Below are 22,697 nucleotides of genomic sequence, written 5' to 3'. Positions count from 1 at the left end.
TGTCATTCCACATTTCACCTTATCTCGGTGACGGCAGATATATCTGCGCTTGTCTATCTGGGGAGACACTCAGGCCGAGATGGAGAGATGGCACGGAGCACAATACATTTGCTCATTCAGCATCATCTTCACTGCTGCTGGTCCAATGCATAGGCCTCACACACACACACACACACACACACACACACACACACACACACACACACATGCACTGACGGAGACAAAGACACTCTTAAATGGACAAAACAATGGACCTGATACAACTGGTCATTTTCTCACATACACACATACTGCAAGATGTTGTATCCCTTCAACCCATGAGCCACTGGTTGTTTATGTGACTTATGCATTGTATAACTTCATTCATATTTGGCTGCTGCCTTGTTCATTGCCACTTGTGCTCCTGACTAAGGCCGACATTTTGTCTCATTGCATTCAATGTGTTTGAGCATGTGTGCGTGCTCGTGTGCGATGTGTGACTGTGTGACTGTGTGACTGTGAGCTTATAGCAGCTTTGTATTTGCATATGAGCTGTAACGCAGGCGGTAGGTGATGCATTATGCCGTTCTCTGAGCGCTCCCACTGTCACACAATATTTTCGGGTTGTTGCTCTCTTTAAATCTCAGTCTGTCTTTTCTGTAAATTTCAATGCGGTGCTTGGGACAAAAGTTGGACAGGTGAATCCACAGCCACATGACTTAGAGTGGAGGAAGAAGATAAAATACCTGTGGAGGATTGTGACACAGCAGTTAAATACTTAAATTTATTCTGTTGACTAAGCCGGCACTGAACTAAATTAGTAGCATCGCCTCCCAGTTACTTGACACTTTATATTGCACTTGTGGCAACAAGCGTTGTTGTCATCAACGTGACTGAAGTGTTAACACGTTTAATTATTGTGTCAGTCCTTTTCGTAGCCATTTGTTCCATGAGAGTTTATGTGAGCAGCTCTCTTATGAAGTCAGGTGTCAAGAGAGAGAGGAAGAATTGAAAGAGGCAGCGAGAGCAGACTATATCAGTACCTCAGGTTTCACTTAATTACTATATAAATAGTTTACATGTATCTGTGAGACAATGCAGATGCTCAGCACATTCATTTATTTCCTTCAAAACGAAAAAAAGAGAGAGAAATTTCTTGATTTCAATACCTCTATTGTTCATGTTCTAGTGTTTTTTTGTCAGATTAAAAATCATGCTTTATTCAGCTTTTTGATTTCAGGCTTTCTACCACAAGTACCTCTCGACTTGTTTTTTTCTCCCCTCTGTCAACCAGCAGCTCCCAGAGACTCTGCTCGCGCTCTCTTTTCTTTGTTTTGACTATTTCTTCACGTCGTTCGTTTCTGTTGTTGTAAGTGCTTTCTGGCAAAAAAAAAAAATAAGCGCTGCGATGCCGTTACTATCGTCTTTTTGTGAAATCAAGCATCAATTGACAGAGATAAAATAGAGATAAATCGCTCAGATCTGTTTTCTAACTTGAGGTATTCTGACAGTCAGCTCAGGGATTTTCAGTGACATGTGTAGAAGCTCACATAAAAAACATTGAACGAGCAAAAAGAACTTGAAGAACATGTCCGTCTTAGTTGCTAATCACAGTTATTTTCTAACCCTTTGCCCTCTGCCTGTCACATCTCTTTATCTCGCTCTCTTTCTCTCTGACGTTTTGTCTTTTGTTGTTTTCCCCCCTTCTTTCTTTCTCTCTCTGAATTTGTTTCTCTTGATCTCTCCAGCCCTCCATCTCTCCCACCATCATTTCTTTTTGTTCTCTCTATCAGTGAGAGATGGAGTTAAGTGCAGCTGTAGGCCAAATAGCCCAGTGATTGGCTCTCACTTACTCCTGCCTCCCCAGTGCATTTGAAATCACTGATTGCAGACAAGCCAGACTAAATCAAAGCCAAGCTATAGAGGAAATGCTTTCAAGGAGAAGGTATTGTGTGGAAGTTACAATTCATGTGTAATTTATTTATTTATATTTTAAATTTGTACCATATAATTGCAGTTGTCAGAATCAATCCATATTTATTGTCCATCCACTTGCCTGAACAAACAACCTGTAAATCAGATCTAAAAACCGACTGACAGTTTTACCTTGTAGCCCCTTTTTTCCTGACTGACCTTTGCCTTCCGTCTTGCTCCTCAGATGCCCTGAACACGAGGAACCATAAGGTGATGTGCACCACCCTGAAAGTCCTGCAGCATTTGGTGATGTCCGACGAGAAAGTGGGAGAAGCTCTGGTGCCCTACTTCAGAAAAATCCTTCCCATTTTCAACATCTTCAAGAACAAGAACAGTAAGTTCCAACTGGTTGCGTGTTAACTCACACCGATTGTGTGTCAGCATAACAAGGCTCTGCTCTTTTGTGGAGCAGTCATCGTGTGAGCACGTCCCTTTGTGTTATAAATCATTTTTCGTGCTTGTACTGCTACTCTGTCAGTGAGCGGAAGGAAAGCAAACATTTACGAGCCTGTGACAGGCAGTGATAAGTATTCATGTGTATTGTGTATCCTGTGTTAAGAGAGTGAATCTTGTGACTTCCAGGCAAAAAGCATCCTTTTTTTTCTCTGCAGATCCAGTGCATGCACCTGTCCCTGAATCCTTTTCCCCCCCCTTTTCCTCCCACCACTTTAACATCCACTTGACAGAGAAGCTCCATTTTGTCCTTTCTGCTGTCAGTCAGGCTGCATTGTGCGGCGCTGTTAAGGAGGAGACTTTGTCCTTGCTTTCTCTGAAAGCCTCCACCTGGGTGACACCAGGACCTGGGGAGATTGGCATTAGATAGGCAGGGCTCTTTGTGTGGCTGTGTCAAAGCACTTAGCATGCTGTGTGACATGATGCAAGCCTATTGGAGTCACAACCGGTCCCAAACACAACTCAACACACAGCCAGGAGGATGTGGAGAGTGACACTGTGAATCAATCATTTAAACACAGGCTTTAACAGGAGAAAACACACGGCTTTAGTCTCTTAATCAATATCCAATTTGAATCTCTTGTCTCTTTAATTCGCTTACACTATCTCTTAGTATTTGCTTAGGTCTAAAAAAAAGGAAGGCGCGAGGCGAAAGATATTGCAGGGAAAGACAAAGGATGGTGAAGAAAAGCCTGCCTTATTAGTGCATGTCCATATGCAAATCTCCTCTGTAAATTAACTGTCAAATCAATCCCCTTAACCGATTTGAAGCGTGAGTTTCCCCGTCACAGCGCAGGCTCAGCAGTTGGCCGGTGAACCCCATCAGGAACAGTTTTATCTCTGACTGGTAGTTACCGTGCCGGTCTGTCTACCTGCCTGCCCGCTTGTCTCTCCTCCTCTGGCGGGCATCGATTAAACCCGAGCCAACCTCTCACCTGGCAGAGGTCCCTGCTATTGACCTCTACCAGAGAGACCGGTCTGGGCCAGAGAGAGAGGGGTCCGAGGAGCACAGGACCCAAAAGTTTGGTTGGAGTTGAGGCACAAGGTTCAACCTAAAATGAAGTATACAAGTATGTATATTTAGGCAAGTTCATATAAATAAGTTAATCGATAGATAGAGAGATAGATCAATTATTTTCAGTGTTATTGAGTTATTCTTTTTCCATCTGAAGCTTTACTGTATAATAAAATGTCAATTCATGTTCTCCACCACCCACTCTCTTTTAACACACAAAGATACGACTTCAAACATAGAGAATGTACGCTTTTCTTTCGGGGACCACAGACTGTGATTCAGAACTCTGTGTTCTTCCTCTCTAATGCAGAAATATTTCAGGGATGTTGTTCCCTCACACTCTTTCTCTCCCTGCGTGCCTTTCTCTCTCTCTCTCTCTCTCTCTCTCTCTCTCTCTCTCTCTCTCTCTCTCTTTATCCCTCTCTCTCTTCTGTTTAATGTGACTTGTTTATATCGATATCAAAGCTTCCATTGAAGTCCATCTATTATCTAATATCACATATATACACCTCCAGCTTCATCCCACGCTCAGTCGGCTGTCTCAACCAGAGCTAGCGTGCTGCCTGTAGCAGACAGACGTGGTCATTGTGTTTCCTACACCAGAAGACACAGAGGACTGTCTCGTAGTGTGTGGTAACATCTCCTCTTGGCTCTCCCACACTGTGACTCGCAGAGCTTGCCTGGCATCCCTCTTATCTCCTGAGCCACAAACAGGCCACTGTCCAGTATGTGCCAAGTGTGTGTGTGTGTGTGTGTGTGTGTGTGTGTGTGTGTGCATGTGTGTGTGTGTGTGTGTGTGTGTGTGTGTGTGTGTGTGTGCGTTTTCACTTGTGTGCATCTGCATGAATAGATCTGTTGAGTCCCATATGCAGCTGTTGACTCCAGTGTGGATGAGAGCCCCAGCTTTCTGTCTCTGTGTCTCTCTGTTCACTGTTCTTTAGGTCTGTCAGCCTCAAGCACATAATGCTCTACTAGCTGTCCACTACACTCACATATACACACACAATCACACACACACACACACACACACACACACACACACACACACACACACATATATATATATATATATATATATATATATATATATATATATATATATATATATATATATATATATATATAATCACATGCTGTCTCAGAAACAAAACCTGACTTTGTCCCTGTCTCCACAGTTGTTGGAGCTGTGAATCAGTCGGCTGACAGCCACGGCTGCAGCGTCGAGGATACACTTAGATTTCGCCAGTATCTCATCATGGGACAGATCCCCCAGGCCATGTTCACACACTCCCGCTGAGTCGCTCCCACTCTGAGACAGGGTTGTGACCTGTTAAATTGATCTGTATACAGGCCTTATCCGAGCCATTTTTCCAGGGTCAGAGCTGGAGCTTTACAGCCATCTCCAAAATGGACCCTCGGGTGTCCTCTCACTCACAGACAGAGCCCTGGACCTCTGACCGGGAGAGCCCACCCATGGCCCACACGCCGAGGCGTCTGGAGAAGGAACAGCTCCATTGTTCAACTAGATTTTTTTTTTTTTTTGCTGTTCAACACCCGGCAGCCGGCTGCTATTCTTACCACTGACACAGTAATGCGTCATTTTGAAGCGCACAATAATGAGCAATCACAGAGTATCACCGTCCTTGATGTTCCCCTTCGTCTCCTGAATCAGCGCTCTGGGCTTTTGTTTGCTTTGTGCCTTTTGGATATCAGCTGTGTTTGTGTGTGTGTGTGTGTGTGTGTGTGTTTATGTGTTATGTGAGAGACATTGTTGAGGATGGTGTAGGTATTTCTCTAATGCGATTTGCACAGCTCTCTTGTTTGCTTGCTGTGATGAATCTTATCCCTAATGAAATGCAGCAACGTCCCTTATGAAGGAGAGATGTGCTCCCTCATCCAGCAAATTCCTCTTCTGAGCTCGAAATGATGGGAGCTCCTCTTCTGTACATCATCTGAGAAAGATAGTTTGTGGAGTTCTGTGAAGCAGCAAAGTAAATCACACAAGCTCATATTCTAAAGTCTTGAATAGAAATCAAATTAAATTTGATCATGAATGTGTTTTCCACTATTCTTTTCCCAAAAAAAGATTTTTTTTACTCTGAAGTTGGGTAATCAGGATCTATGTTGGGAAGACAAAGCACAGAATGTGTGCGACCCTTGTCTTGATGTGTGAGAATAATTAGAATTGGATGATACATCAGCCAATATTATTTTTGTAAAGAAATGTGAAAGAAGAACATTAAACTTGATTTAAGACAAGATATTTATTGTTAGCCAATTTGTTGACTTTTTAGTAAAAAAGGATACGCCACCCAGTGTCCAGCACATGCTAAGAATAGCTTGAAAAACACAGCTCAGATAAATGATTTGGGACCAAAACAATGTATTCATTCAGCCTCACTACTTCATAAATAAACACAAGTAAAGCACAATAAAGTAAAGAGTAAATAAGAGCCCTGACATCTTCAGCCTATACTTCATTCTACATTGTGTCTGAAGGAAGTTTATGTTTACCTGGAGGGCTCTTCTGGTATTTATTTTAGCTTGCCTTGCTGTTGTTGTCCTGATGATTTTCTTCGCTTATCTGTAAGGTGTAGGTCCTTAAACTCCTATTTATCACTGACAAACACTCTCTCTCACACACACACACACACACACACACACTAAAACACACATTCACATACTCATACATATTGCCCACACATGCTGCGGTGGTCTGGTTCATTTGGCCTCTGTTGTCTTCCTGTAGGGTTGTGTCCAGCGATGATAAGGTCTCCCCCACATTCAAGCTCTCTGTCTTCTGTTCCTGGGCGACTGCTGTGGTTTTTGTGTCGGTGACAGATGTAGCGCTGTGGCTGGCCACTCTGTCTTCCCCTGTGGGCCTGCTTTTTTTTCTGTGTATCACATGACACACACATGCACACACGCTTACACACACTCACAGCTCATGTTTGATGTCTCTGTGAATATGGCGGATCAGTTACAGCCCAAACTGATCGTTGGAATTAAACAGGGAGCGCTGGCTGACCTTGTAACCACTCCCACTCTGTGGCAGAAGGACAGTCAGGAATGAGGAGGCAAGAACATTTCATCAGCCGTGGATGAAGATCATATACATGTAACTGTCACAACTGACCATCAGGATCCCACAGGCATATCTAATCCAAAGTATTTTTTTAAAACTCATTTTAATCTGACAGAAGGCCAAGCGTATGCCAGTGTGCTCAGCCACCTGTGCTCTCGTCCACAATACAACGTAATGCTCCAGTTTACTGCCAGAACATTGCACTGTTGCGTATGTGGTGTTGAAGTTAATTCCTGGGGACTCCCATTCACAAATATTAGTTTTATTTAATGACCTTTTCCAGCTGCTGAAATTAATTCACTGCCATACTTTTACTGTGTACATAGCACACACACACACACACAGACACACACACACATACACACACACAGATACATACCTACATACACACACACAGATACATACCTACATACACACACATAAACCTGTGGCCCCCAAGTAATCCATCATCCCCCACAGACACACTGAGCTCCTTGTCCCTGTGGAAGACAGAACACACACCTCATCCTCAGCCCCCGTCTCCTCTTCCATGTACCGCTCTCCAACGGGAGATATCTATCTATCAAGCAATCACAGCCTGCCAAGGCCCCTCCGCCATTAAAATACAGAAGAGTGGGAGAAACTGCCAGAGAAAAGGAAGAGATAGAAAGAAAGATAGCATGAGTGAGCGTGAGATGAAATCCAGGTAATACCGAGCTTGTCTGTTCTTACCTGCCCCACCGTTAGCATGCTTCACAGCACATAATGACTTTTTCCTTCTCTCCTGAAGCTTAAGAAAAGACGAAAATGAGGAAAATTGCGAAAATATATTTTTACATTAATGCAGTCCCCATCTCCCTCCACTCCAATACTTCTTCCGCCTGCGGATATGCCCACTTGGCTCTGTTAATTTCTATTGTCAGCAGGTCTGAGGCGGAGTAGCCAATCAGGTGGGAGCGTTAGCCCTTGGGCCTGCAGTCGCTCCGCGGCTCCAATTTAAAGGTCAGCTGATAAGCAGCCTGATTCATGCATAATCTGAACTGCTCTGCAGGCAGACAGACAGACTGTTCAAAAACACCCCCACACACACTCAACGGATATACACATCATACTCTTCGACTATGATTGACCCTCTCAAACTTTTTACTTTGCGGACCGTGATGTGAAGTTTCACTTTGCCTTTTCCAGCTTGAATGCATTCGTGCCTCAATTGTTGTCTCCGTTTAGATAATGTACTTTTACTAATTGCTTGAGAGGAGCGCCTCAGTAAGAATTTGGCTCTATGTTTGTTGATTTGTTCATTAATTTATACACAGTGCCTTTTGCAATGTGAAGCACTTAGGGGGATTATATGATCCACTCTTTAAATGGCACAAAGCCCTGCGGCACGCAGTTTGCTTAAAATTAAATAGAATTGGGCGTCTTTGCAAAGGGAGTCTGCAACTTAAACAAATCACCATTTAGATAGCTGCAGTGTGCAGAGAAGCTGGCTCTCCTATCCCCAAGCACTGCCTCTGGTCAAAAGTGTTGTGTTATTGCTTCTTCCCTTCTTTCTGCTTGTATCAGTTCTTCATCACATCATTGCCATTCTGCATGCCTCTTTATCTGGCATAAATATCATTAAATAAACAGACCTCAATTTAAATTGACTTAAGTAGAACTTAAACCAATTGACCCTCCGCTATGTCCTGCCCCTCAAACATAGACCGACCAATCATGGCGGAGCAGTGAACGGTACAGCTCTGCTCCATAGCCTCTCATGCTATAGTTTCAGATTCCCTCTGTGTTCCCGTAGTGATAACCGGAGAGGTTGAAGGGATATATCTGTTTTTAAAACTTCACGTTTTATTATAAAAACCTGCGAAGCTCAGTTTAGCAAAATATGATGCGAAGTGTCAGGACAGAGAAGAAATGCCTTCTGAAGCAAATTTCAGATTTTGGCCTCTACAAATACATGTAATCAAATTAGTTAGTATATAATTTACTAGCATTAGCACTTCTATGCTTTGCTAGTGATTGAAGGTGTACGGAATGTTTACTCATGTTGCTTTTGCTTTTTAATGATTATAACAGGGAATAAAGACCTTCCCGGTTTAACAGGAAAAGAACAGCGGTGGTCCTTAATATCATTGTCTTGATCACCAAGTGACGTTGTGGTTCACTTTTACATTGTGATCTGGAGGCTTTAGCGTCTATCCTTTATGGGCGGGGCTTAACAAAGGTTCAAACCTTGGAAATAGGTGGATTAGAGGCATGAGCAATTAGAGAAAGCCTGTAAGTGAATGTTGAGCTTTCAGATGGATAGGATCAGCTTTGACACAAACTTCCTTGTGGTCTGTAGACAACTATGTACATATTCTTACTGTGAAACCAGAAGTCCTCAATCTCAGCGGGGCTCATCCTTTCATTCCCTCTAATCCAAGTAGCACTCAATTACCTAATTGGATGAGTTATGAGGGTCCTTTTCCTCCCATCTCAATGAGATTAACACACTGTGTAATTAATGAATTTGGGGCACTTTCAAACGATTTGCAGGATTGTCCAGGCTCCGGGGGCCTGACATGTGTAACACAATTATTGAGCTGTCGGAATTGGACAATAGAGTGAGATGAATAGTGCGAGCGTTAGCCGTGTTTTCTAAAGACAGGTGATCGTTCTAGTCTGAACGGGGGTCGTGTTGATGGCGCTGATTTGCTGTTATTTCGTTTCGAGTGCATGTGTGTTGGCGGAGGTTGGGGCTTATTCAGCCATTTGATAGCCGGGGAACGCGCTGCTTCCTGTAATTTTACGTGTATTCTGGTGTATGAATCTGTGTCCTTGTGTGCCTTTGCGGGTGTCATGACTTCCGAGTAGCGAGCAGGGAGCTCTCATGCAGCCTCTCCCCACATCATTGTGTTTGACATCTCCGCGGGCAGCAAGCCACAGAATGCTGGTCTGTGTGCAGACATTTGTCCAGCCCGCTCTGGATCAGCATTTACACCCAACGCCAGGTTATCTGTCAGCTTGCATTAACCGCCACACCTTCGACAACAGTCCTGCTGTTTGAAAATTTAAAAAAAAGCACAATTTCTCAAAACAAATCACAAATAGCATTCCAATCTCCCTAATGTATTGTCCCAGACAAGGACACACATAAACAATAAAAAATAAATAGATTTTACAACCAGTGTCTCTGTTTGGCAGAAATGTATGTGCACTGGGGAAAATAAAAACATAAAATAACTGACATTTAAGGAGAATATTTTGATTTAAGTGGATGTAATCTGAATTTTGTGGATAGCAGTAAAACTTGAACTACTTCACGGACTACTGAGCTGCAGTCTGACATATAATAATGTACAAATCTTACAAGTTATGACGTTTATGTGAGTCAGACCTCTACACCTGCCATTTTTGGGGTCTGTCTCCGGTCTGTCTGCGTCTTTAGAAACCCACCCCCCATTAATGTCCCTTCTCATCACGTTTCCCTGACAGAGGAAATCGTATCTGCTCCATTTTCACACAGGCATGCGCCAGTCACAGTCCCCCCAATCTCTAATGGATGTAATTGAACCCTATACTCTCATTCTAATGCACACGGTTTCTCAACAACCAGCTACACACCCGCACAACGTTTCCCCCTTACTCACACAAATATGCATAAGGTTGTCCCCGCTATGTCTTGTCCCACTTCCAGTTTCTAGCGATGTTTCCATATGACTCCATGGCTCATATTGCCTGAGCCATAACAAAGTATACGTATACAATACTTGATATGAAAAAAGATCTATTGCGAAGAAGACTGTTACATAGTGTCACAAGATGATTGCTGCCATTAAGCTAAAATTAAATGGTATTGTTTTAGTTATACTTTTCCTATAATTTAAGTCCAAAGACATATTGGCACTTTTCAGTTGAAGGCATCAACCATCGTTTCATAAATGAATCACAACAAAGCGCAAATTTCAATGGACATGCATATAAAAAGTTACTTCATTAGTCGTGTTTATAGGTCGTAATTTATTTGTCCCATAGATCACTACTCATCCCAATCATGTTATACATGCATTAACAATTTGTAGGACTTAAACATAAAGGCTAATTATACATCTAATATTGGGGTCAGCAACAGGGTGATCCATGTACGTATCGTGTTTTATAAGCAGAACTACAGAGAAAAATTACAGGCGTAGAGGGGTCATGTTGGCCAAACAGAATTGCAAAACTGCACATCTGAGCATATTAACCCACGGGAGTATTGCTGAGAATGTGTTGCTATTCCTTTCCTTTCACTTTTGAAACTCAATTAAGTGGTGAAATAATAGCACTTAGCTCTCTTTGCTCATTATTCACTCAGTGCTGTTTCTACCCAGAACATCACCGTCTGTAGTGTCTTTCTCAGAGTATCAGGGTCTCTTAGTATGTGTGTGGATGTTCCAGCTTCTGAATATACACAGCAACTGGAAGCCAATCCAGTGAACCAGATGTTACCATATTAGGTTCGACCGCCCACTGTAGGAGAAGGACGGGGGTCAAAGAGAATAAAGGCTTGCATATTTTACCAGACTGTCAGGAAGAGATACTCTGAGGCCTTCAGGTGGAAAATCTGAACCAAGATAAACATCCCCATATGTTATTGTCCACAGTTTAGCAATGCATCATCTTTTTTTTCTCTTCTCCTCTCAAGATCACATGAGCCAAAAGTATCACCCCATTTATGCTTGTCATTTGCAGCGTCTCTTATCTGGATACAATACAGATGAGATTTAAGACACTTTCATTTACACTAACTTTCACTTTGCTGACGACAGACAAAGAATAAGATATGCACAGCAACAACAGTTAAGCTTGCATTAGCTAGAACTGGGCTCTCAACACTCATGCATTGTGTGACCCGGTCAGTATAACTGATAACGTTGCAAGAGCAGCACCATGAAACATTGTGGTCAAGTAAGTCTGTGTTTTCAAAAAACCCGGTCAAGCAGCTCGAATGTTTGTTCTGTTACAGTCTTGCTTCTCAGAGCAGCCAAAAAGGTCAAAGAAAGACTTGCATTTCATTAATAATTTCTCTCTTTCCCTTCCTTAAAAAACATTGGTGATACCTCAAAGCTACAACCTCCAAGCCTCAGATATATGGCTACATATTTCAAAAGAACTTAACAAGAGCCAAGTCAGCTGTAAGCCTCACAACGTGGTGTTCAAACACTGCATGACAAACGTGGCAAATCTCTGAAATGTAAGACTGAACACACCGGGATTCTTTGTAGCTCCAAAACCAGTATCAACCAAACAAATGCAGCTTGAGAATATTTTTGCATGCAAGCTGCCATGTGTTTAGAAATGAATGGAGTCCCTTGCATTTTTATCTACAAAGAATATGCTTCAAGCATTTCCACTTTTCAGTGCTGCAACATTGCTAATGTTTAAATTGATTTAATAAGGAAAAGATTAATATTTAATTAGGCTTCTGGCAGTGCTCGGCGTTATAATTTAGAATACACGTTGTACATTGTTTGCATAATCAAATAATTGCAACTTCATCTGTAAATAATTTGGGAACCACACCAGTTCAGGACACCACTTCCAGGACCTGTGTGTGTGTGTGTGTGTGTGTGTGTGTGTGTGTGTGTCTGTCTGAAGTAGGCTGCACCGTCACCGCTACGCCAAAATTGAGAGAATTCCCATCGTACTGTCTTATTTACTCAAGATCTGTACTGTCACACAGGCATGCACACATCGCCCATGCCCTTCAAAGTCAATAGGGCGGTTATAAACATGTCCGCATCACACCACCACATGGAATTTAGAATATGCCTGCTACGACCTCCACAAGATCATATTCTATAGGTTGTTGACGTCCCTCCAAGACTTCATTCCATGTTGCTGATGACCTCAAAACTTAGTACATGGCGTGCATTACATTATCAAATTGAGACTGCAGCTGTTCAACTCAACTGTGACGCATGCCATAATATATTGTGAATTATGTGTTATAAGTTAATTAAGTGTACATTATGTATATTGTGTAAAGTGCTTTATAAAACATTTGTTATTACTTATACAAAAAGTTGATGAATCAAATTAAATCTAAATCTGCACAAACAATCTCAATATATGAACACTCATTTTTCAATTTCCAAATAAATGGAAACACATGTCTATGATAACATGAACAAAACACTGCCAGGTCGCGGATATTGGATGCCTTCAATTTTTTTTAATTGTTCTGCTGTTGGCCACATAATTGATGTTATCTAACCTCCAACACCAATCAAAGTGTTTCATCATCTCATCAGCTATGTGTGTCTCCACTCCTCCTACTTTCTCTCTAATATCTTTCTCTTTCTGGTTCTCTCTCCCTCCCACACAAGTGTAGCCATGCATGGTTTTCACGTTTGGATCCTATGTGCCAAAAGCCTCGGTCTCTTTGTTCTCGATTGCATGCCGCCCATAATGCTGTTCCGGTGTTGACCTCAGCGAGATGAATAATTCACCTGGTGGACAGTGGAGACTCTTGTAATGTCCTGACCCCCACAGCCTGCTGCACGCTTGGGACACATATTACACACTCCCGAAGGAAACGCACCCATGATTCTCCTCCACTCACCCCAGCTCCTCTCAACCACCTCCTCCCATTAAATATTTAGCCGGTGTGGTTGGAGAGCCGCCCATCCTGGGCTCTCCCAGGGCTTTCATTCACTGTCTCACCTCATCTCGCTCCCTCATACGCTACATATCCTGCTGTTCTCCTCAAGTCTCTCTTTACGCACAGAGGCAACAGGGAGATTGAACGAAGCGATGAGCGCCTGCATCATTTAGGTTCCGGCCCCCCTGAGTGGCCTTGTCAAACATGCTGAAATCTCAGCTCTGTGCTTGGGAGAGAGCTGCACTGATGGCCTGCCACTGTCTGGTGTAGAAATCTGTCCCTGATAGAGGCTTTGTGGACCAGAATTCTTCGATACCAGACTCACATTTTGCTTTTATTTTTTGTAATAGTAACAATAGTGCCTGCAGACAGCCTCAAGATGCAGTCCAACATACAGCCAGATATTTTCCCTGCTGTTTCTCTCCTAAAGAAACACAAATCCTGAAATGTGAGACACTCTCTCTGAGTGTTTTGACTGTATCAGAGTTCTGTTTGCGGTCAGTTTGCTTGTCACTCGCGATGATGTGTGGGTGGTGGCGCGTGTGTGGAAGTTTGTGGATTATGTGAGTTCCAGTAGGATTGACGTATCCATGCCTTACTATAAGAAGATCCTACACTATACCCCAATTTTTAGCCAAAGCTAGAACAGCGAGAACAGCCAAAGTGCTGACAGTACTAACAGGGTTCACCTGAGGGAGAATCTGAAGGTGGGTGTTTCACTTTCGCCACAACGGCCTTGGTTGGGGCGGCGTTATGAGCTGTTAACTGCCGTTTGAGCACAAGGCAGAGCAAATAAGCACATTCCTCAAAAATACTATTTCTATTCTTAAAAAACAATTATTTTTCATAACTTTACCATTGGTTAATGCTTAAGTTAGCCATTTAGATGTAATGTTTTACACATACTCTTCATGTCAATGGTGGCAGGTGCAGGGATACGACCTCCGAATGTAAGCTTGGGTTCAGAGCATGTGTGTTGGCCCCCGAGGGGTCACGTTTTCTCTTGTGTGTTTGTCATCACAGTCTTTGTTCCCCACAGCGCTGCTATTCTGGGCAGAGAAAGGTCATCTTCCCCTCAGACGCTGACACCTTAAGGATGCTGAGATCATAACCCACTCTCTCTGGTTTCTGATCGTGAGGGTCATGGTTGTCTGTTAAACAGTCCGTAATGTTCGCTTATGGTTGATGTCAGATTCCTGTATCTATTTATGATCAGCCCCAGTAATTGTTCCACAGCTTAGGAGTGTTTCTTTACAAGAATGTTTATACTCCAACAAGTTGCAGATGGTTTCCATTCGGCTGGCAGAAGAATGATATTAGATGGTGAATGTTTGCAGTGTTTTTCGTGTAGGCTGCGTGTGCGTTGCATAAGTGTGTTGTTGCCGTATTGAAGCAGATGCTATAGTGTAATTTAAGCTTAAACCTTTGTGCTTCTTGAGTACTGAGGTATGTGGCAGTTGATGCAGAGTTCCCTGCTCCCTTTTCTATTTCTGTCTCTGTGTTCCCTGAACATAAGCTGGTGGGTGGTTCATGGAAAACTGACCCCGAGCTGCATATCACCTCTCGCCCTGCACATATGACAAAGTGACCCGTACTCTTGCGCACGACTCCCCCTCCCCTCCCCTCACTGGAAAATACTAAAAAGAAGGCTTTCACCACCTGACTCTATATGCGGAGAAATTGAAGTAACAGCTGCTTTGGAGTGATTGGGAAACAGCTAGAAGAAATACACACCTCGACCATACTGTAGGTTGTGAGACCACGTCTGGAGTTGAACACCCTTGACTCAAGGAGAGATTTTTCAACTTGAGAATGGTAGTCAAGCTGCTGATAAATGCAAGCCTCATCACAATGATTCTAGCATTTATTTTCAGCCCGGCACACCATCATAAAGCTGAGATGCGTATGTATTAAGACATCGATACTTCAAAAATCCTCGCCAACAGGACATCCCAGACGAGTTGTCGGGAGTCATGTTTATTACAACAGCTATAAATGGTTGGGATTGAGCTCCATGCTTGCAAACGCTGCTGTGCTCGCTCCGTGTTTGTGAGCTGTGTGTGTAAACAGAGATTTGGTTTCTCATCCGACGGTGTGTGTGTGTGTGCGTGCGTGCGTGTGTGTGTGCGTGTGTGAGTGTGTGCTATCCAGAGCAGCAGTCACCGCAGGGTGGGCTTTTATTAAAGAGTTGTAATGAGTGAGAGCCATCATGAGCCAGCTCACCTATTGATTACCTATAAAGAGCACTCAGTGGAGACATGCTGTGATCCATAGATAATGCTTTGCACAGGGAGACTCAACTTAGCCTGGCTCCAAACCTCTAAATTGCCGCCCACATCTCAAATTTAGTTGTGCAATTTAATTAGATCTGGTGTCACTCTGGCACATGTTTGTTATCCAGGTTAGAGAACCAACTGAGCTAATCTGATCCTTTGTAGATAAAACTAAACCGTGGAATCGTGACTTGGTCAACGCTCATTCAAAAATCAAATTGTCTTTGCACTGACGTGTCCTAGCGACCGTAAACTTACTAAATCCAGCTTCAGTGCTGCCTCCAAATGATGTCAAAAAAGCCAGACATGTCTTTTAGCTGCATCTATTCAGGGAAAATCAAATCCTCCACACAGAAAACAGCTAAAAAGAAGGCAATCAGACGGAATAATGGAGTGTTAACAAAATGGCCTTTCAATCTGTCCGTCACTCTGGACTCAGCCGCCACACCAATAGGTAAACTAAAGCCGTCTGCACACTTCTGTATCCCAGCAACAACGTGACACACAGAATTGTGCCGTCATCATCAAACGCACACGTATGCATAACTTGCGTCTATGAAAAGGTTACCTGTTATTTGAATGCTGATGTCCTAATGCTTTGCTCGGGCTACCTTTAACCAGCAGCTCTTTAGTTTGATTGATTGAACTGCTGTGTTTATGTGATTGCTTCAAGCTTTGTTCGACAGCATCCAGTGGTTCTGTATTTGTGGAGGTAGTTGCAGATGTAACTAAGTGAAGGAGGACAGCATCAGTCTCCGGATGATTATGAAGAAAGCTTCTTACTTGAATTTGAGCACAATAAGAGAGCCATGGCAAAGGTTCAGAGCATCTAAGACAATACAGATGACTCATTCCATGGCACACAGGCGAAATATTAAGGCCATTTCAGTAATTGAGTCTTACATTTACCTTAAAAAATGCTCTTTGGGTAATGGAACTGTCAGGTATAATTTTCCTGTGAAAAGAGTTATGTTTCTGTGTTCTGATTTCTGAGTCCATTTCTTTGTTTATGCCGAATTCTATTTCTATTTCAAGTTTAGAATGTTAATAGGATTGCTACTTTTGTTATACATATTATGTGGTACTTAAATATGTGGTTCTAGTTTACTAGCTACACGAAAACAGTCGACCAATTTCCCTTCCCTTGCGTTATGAAGTGATCGATGCATTTAGTCAAAGGCAATTCTGAGGTACTTTTTTTTTCGGATTTTAGCATTTTTACATTTCATAAGTTTCCTTATTATACCAACATAATTTTACTTTTACTTACTTACTTTTACTCTGATTCCAATGTATGTCTTTTACTTGTAATAAAGAAGTTTTAAAGGCTAGTATTAGTAATTTTACACCAGTAAAGGATCTGATTACTTCCTCCACTAATGTTTAAGCTGTATCCGTATTTGCTACCATTGTGGACTGTATTTACTCTCAATCTTTTTTATTAAAATGTCCAAACTCCAAATGTTATAATCATGCACCTTATAGCACTTTTACAAATATGAAACACAAAGTAGTAAATTATCATTGCATGTACACTACTTTCTCCTTGACATCTCGCAATGCAGGCCTTGCATGGATAGATGTGTTAATTATGCAACGTGCCGGTCAATGGTGCTGATTGATGCGCATCCAAAAACTCCATCTACTCACTCACTATAGAGTAAACTACACAGTATGTACTTTGTCGGGTGTAGTGGATGAGTAAACAAAAGAGTTATATTGTACTTATCTCCAGTGTAAACTGATAAGATTCAATAGGCATTATTGGATGAATGTCTTTGTCAGTTGGAATAACAACACAGTCTTTCTTGTTGTGGGTATTATTGAAACCGTGCACCATAGCTGATTTGCTGCCAGACTCTATTGACTGCTGTTTGTTGTTCTCTAAACTAATGTGCAGAATGACCTGAGTCCACACGATTTAGGTTGACTTGTGCAAGGCTGTATGTGCGATACAGTAGGTTTACACCTTCGTACCACGGCTTGTTTGGCTCCACCTTCTTAGCCCTAGAAAGATAGGGCACGCTTGATGCTCATGGCCTCTCAAACAAATTAGGGTGAAAATTGTGGTCCAATCAGAATATGCACTCACATGAATGTTTGTGATGCCATCGGTTTCCATATACTATCTGCCTCTTAAACATCGGTCGGAGACGTGACAGAACACTCACGTCTCCCTGAAATGTGACTCAAATTAATTTAGCACACTGCATGTCCTCTTACAAAGTGAATTCTTGAGCAAATTCTAAAAACAAATTTTCTAATGTCATGCTGATTTACAATAGCATTGAATCTACTACGCCTGACAGCACCATAAATCACCCTGGGGATGAGAAAGCAGTGCAGCAGCGCTGTGAACGGACAGAAAACATACACCATGTGTAAGTACAGCCAGATATACAGCTCCCCCCGAGGCTGAAGGCCGGGTGGTGGGGAGATTGAAGAGTCACCCCCATCACTAGTGATCCATGCAGGTCGACACACGACGGCCCCTTGACAAAACACACAAGAACGCAGTATTGTCACAACACACAGACACACACACACACACACACACACACACACACACACACACACACACACACACACACACACACATGTCGCAGACAGTTCATTTCAATGCAAATAAGTGTTCTTGGCCCTCTTCAGGGAGGAAAGCTGGGCAGACTGCATTTTCTCTTCTCTATCATATGGAGGATCTAGATTGTGTAGTGAGCTCTCGGGCAGAACCAAGCAGCCACGAGTACATAGAGCGCATTGCATGTTTGAACTGATTTATTGAGTTTTATGTTAAGCAGTTTTTGTTTTTTTTTCATACTTGCTTGTTGCATTTTTACTTCGTCCATGCAGGAAGATGCACTCATGCTAGTTGTGAATGATGCATAGTTATATTGTCTCCAATATACTGAGCTTTAATTGTTTTGCGTCACAGAGTTGCGTTATTGTTATGCTGATATATGGTCCACTCTATACTGTATGCCTGCAGCATTACAGATGAGGTGAGATTCTTCGCCTTCCCAGTGGGCCTTTGTCCTCAAAAGAATGGAGGCTCCTCACTTCATCAAATAGATTACAGCCAATTAAATGTGTCCATTATCACCCATTAATTACCGCCACCACTGCTGCTAGAAATAGGCCTGACCAAGCAACGGCCGTGGATGTGAAATTGACCCAAATACATCAAGATGAGTTTCCATTTTTTACCTCATTTTCCCAGCCCTCATCAACAGAGGCCTATCATTGAACCGAGTCATCCTCCTCTTTGATTCCCTGGGAGATGTGTAATGCGGGGTTAGCTTGTATGCATTCAGTATGTTTGTGCATGCAGAAGCTGACACAACTAACTGCACGCCTACACGAGTGTCCTTGTAAGTAAAGGTGTGCATGTGCATTCATATGTGCGTGTACCGGATGTGTGTTTGTGTTTTTGTGAGTGCTGCAGCACGTGCATGTGCTGTGCGTGTGCTATATGGGTTCAAGCTCCTTGAGAGACAGGCTGCAGCCCTGAAGGATTGACACTGTGTGACACCTCTCTCCGTCAGCCTGATTAGTCACCTCTTTGATGTAGCAGCCTATATTAAGGCAGCCTGACACTTGCCAGCTGAATAGGCCTGATTGAGACAAATACCAAAATCTCAGGTCGTACAAACAACATAATATTGAAGCACCTTCACCAATCAGTGGTTCATATTGCGACACTTTCTTCCAGCTACTGCGCCCTTAAGATGTAGTGCAGATTTGAATGTGTGTGAACACCTATTTGTGCCTTGCGGTACGGTTTCCTGTGTTCCTTTGCTTAACTTGCAGCATTACAGGAATTTCAGGGGATGGGAGCATGCTCAGATTTCCTCCTTGTCTACTCTCTTTCCTTCTCTCTTCCACATTCTCCTTCTTTACAAGCTCGGGGGAGTTGACGGATGCCCCCTAACCTAGAAATCAGGCATTAGAGGAACAGCCTGACAATTAGTCTGCTATTGCCTCACTGGGACGGGATCAGAGTAACGACTCAGACAAAGAGCAAAAAAAGAAAAAGAGAGAGGTTTAAGATGTATTCCTGTCTTTGTGAGATTTGAAAAATCATACTTAGGGTTTTCCATTTTTCCCCTAGAGGCGTGTTCACATAAACTTTGATGTACCGATCACATCAGAAAGTGGTACGGTCAAATTAATTTGCAAGTCCTGGCGAAATATATGATGCTGGAAGCTTGGTAATATAGCAGATACTTATCTTTACCTGGATGGTAAGTTAACACTATTACTTTTTGGGAACATATTGGTACTTTTCACTGCTGTCTCATCACTGACTGTTTGTATATGTTGTATAAAAGTGGTTGTATAGAATTAGATGGTGCGACTGTCAGTTCTCCGTTTCCTCAAAGGTCAAGATGATTTCCAGTTGTTCAATAGTGAAAATGAATTTGTTAACATTCCCTTAAATTGAACCTGATGCAAAAGCAATTTTTAAAAAGTATAATACTTATTTAAAAGCTAACACATGGACAGTTTTTGCGTGAATCTTACCATTTAGTATTAAGCATTGATTCAGGCTTAAGGATGAAGTTGATGAGGCTAGGATATTTTGCTCTCCTTGGGAAGCCAAAATGGCTTGATTTAACACCAGCCTAAACCTTGCATGGGTGATTTTTACACCATGGGGAATGAGACTCATGATGGATGATGTGACAAAATCAGCCCAAGTACACAAGGTACATGTATACAACACAGACCCAAAAGCTAGCCTGAGCTCTATTGTTTGATAATGTCTGATTATGAGCTAAAATAATTTGTCCACACCCCTAATGCTTCTCTCTAGTCCGATACTAATACTGAGCTGCTACTGTCATTGTGCACAGAAGATCATTCTGCCTCCTTTCATATTCCCGATAATAAGGCCAAAGCAACCAATTAGATAAACTCACTCTGAAAAGAAGAGTTTTTTCACACATGGAATATTAAGATGAGAGTAAAGAGAAAGACAAGGTAAGTGATAAAGTGGAAAGTTTCAACCTGCTGCTCTACACTATTTAGAGCGTCAGTGAAAAAGTAACTTTGTATGAGTGTGTGTATACATGTGTGTGTGTGTGTGCGTGTGTGTGTGTGTGTGTGTATGTACGTACAAGTGTCTGAGAAATCAGACTTCCTAGCACCTCTGATAGTTCCACGGTTGTTGAAAACATTTTATAAGATCAAAGCGTTTAACACTCCCGAGGCCTAGCTGCTCCCCACCCGTTTCTTCACAGACACACACACGCACAGACACACACACACACACACACACACACACACACACACACACACACACACACAGTCATACAAGCGCACATAGTTCATCCAGCCTTTCCACACACCTCCGAGGATTTTACAACGCTGAAGTCACCCAAACATTGCACCTGGAATGGACCGCCACCAGGTTCTGAGATAACGTAGTTGAAGCCCCTCAGCTCTCGTCTGCTGAGCGGCAGCCACAGCAGCAGAGTGGTATCAGCTCGACCACAGCAGCCACGCTCCCTCCCTCCCTATCTCTCCTCCGCTCCCCCTCCCTCCCCCCCAGGTGCTCTTTGACAGAAATAATTGAGGTAGGGAGGTGGTGAGAGGTTAATGAAGCACTCCCAACACACGGCTGACCTTTCCCCAGCCCCTGCGCAAATCATTGCAGCACAGTTTTTGGGACATTTTTAAATGAAAGCCTTTAAATAATTTATCTAACTATAGTTCCCGGAAGGCCCTTCATTAGAGATTGGCCGTGACATTTCCCTCCTCCCCCCAGCCTCTCATACTTACCGCCTCACATCCAGTCCAAGAATATCACTGTTGATTTTCCTCGCCTTTGTCTCCTCTGCTGTCATCTTGGTCTCTGTCTCAGTGTCTCTTTTCTCTCTCTCTCTCTCTCTCTCTCTCTCTCTCTCTCTCTCTCTCTCTCTCTCTCTCTCTCTCTCTCTCTCTCCTTCTAACTCTCTCTTTCTATACTCTCTCTCTCTCTGACATTAGCCGCATTAAAGGTTGATATCTCTGGTGTCTTCCACGCGTGTCTATGAAGTGACAGACATGAGGCAGGACATGAGACATAAGATTTTGCCGGTGAAGGGACATTGTGGTTATTTCATCTCTAAATGTTGCAGGCTAATTGAAATAGAAAAAGAAACGTGAAAAAAAAACATGAACACTGATTAATCTTCTGCTCGGGTACTAAGCTGCACATTGGCAACCACCAAATCAACAAATTCTGTCTCGTTTGAGTCCTTACCAAAAGGAAAGAAATGCTCCCGTGGTGTGGTTGTATGATTGAGAATTCAGCGCGTACCTTTGGATTGAAAATAGTTTGCATCAGAAGAGACAGACAGACTCAACCTTTATGCCTCCTTGCTATTTTACTTTCCAATATCTCCACAGGAGGCAGGATGCAAAATATTGACTTCTGTTTCATGCCTGCTTGATTGTGATGAAGACAGATGTGTACAGTATTAGACAGGCTGATATTGGGAATGGGTTCAGGGAGGAAATCAAAGCTGTTCTATAACAAACCTCTGTGCTAACAGATGGACATATGAGTATGCCTGTGTAGACATAAATCAAATACAACGTAACAAAGTCACCCCTCGGCCCGGTGTATATGTGTGAGAGATAGAACAAACTAGATCAGATATGTTGAGGGAAGAGTGCTGTCACTTCACAAGAAATGCAATTCATCAGACCTATTTTACTGATGAAACAGAGGAAAATGAGACTTGACAACCGTTCGAGTTATAAAATATTGGTATTAGCGGAAATGTTATCAGATACAATGCGTGAGGCACGGCAGAAACCCAGCCTTCCCAGGGGAAGAGCAGCAGTAAGGCAATATCCACTTGTCTCAGACACTCTCATAACCTGAGCGCTTCTGTAGAGCTGCAGGGAGTCTCCAACAAATCTGGCAACTCAGTTTAGCAGACGTCAAATATTTACCATTCTTCTGTGTGGTGGGCCACAGAATTTAGAACAATACTACTAAAGCAGAACCCCAAGCAAATTGACAAAACATATTAGCCAATTTGACAACCAAAACACTGTAATTCTCTGCATACCACTCAAAAAGGGTTGTATTATTAAAAAACACATTTATCAGTTTGACAATGTGCATGTTGCATTTGGAAACGCAAACACAGAAACACTACCTTCCCTGTTCGTCTAGCAAGAGTAGGTAGGGAAAGTAATTGGGATATTTAGCTTTTATATTGAAAGTTGAATTTAGCCATCACACTGACTTGCAGCAACCAGTACCATGGTGTCAGACTCAGACAGGCGTGTCACGGCGTCCTGCCGCTATTTTCCATGGAC

General features: G+C 42.7%; 1 protein-coding gene across 3 annotated transcripts in view; it reads left to right on the top strand.

Moving 5' to 3' along the window:
* pacrg (PARK2 co-regulated) overlaps nucleotides 1-22,697 on the top strand; it is a 119,383-nt gene that overhangs the window by 63,517 nt on the left and 33,169 nt on the right. For 2 of the 3 annotated variants that reach the window (XM_068580972.1, XM_068580973.1), the window contains exon 4: nucleotides 2,138-2,287. In XM_068580972.1, coding sequence (XP_068437073.1) covers nucleotides 2,138-2,287 — 150 coding nt within the window. Of the gene's footprint in view, nucleotides 1-2,137; nucleotides 2,288-2,564; nucleotides 3,155-22,697 lie in introns of those variants that run through there. The other variant, XM_068580970.1, reaches the window with a different exon arrangement.

Source organism: Clinocottus analis, unplaced genomic scaffold (assembly GCF_023055335.1).
Source record: "Clinocottus analis isolate CAN_PGR_092001 unplaced genomic scaffold, fCliAna1.0.p SCAF_17, whole genome shotgun sequence".
In the NCBI taxonomy this organism is placed as follows: Eukaryota; Metazoa; Chordata; class Actinopteri; order Perciformes; family Cottidae; genus Clinocottus; species Clinocottus analis.
The sequence above is the reverse complement of the archived record's forward strand: the minus strand, read 5'-3'. Positions and strand labels throughout refer to the sequence as shown.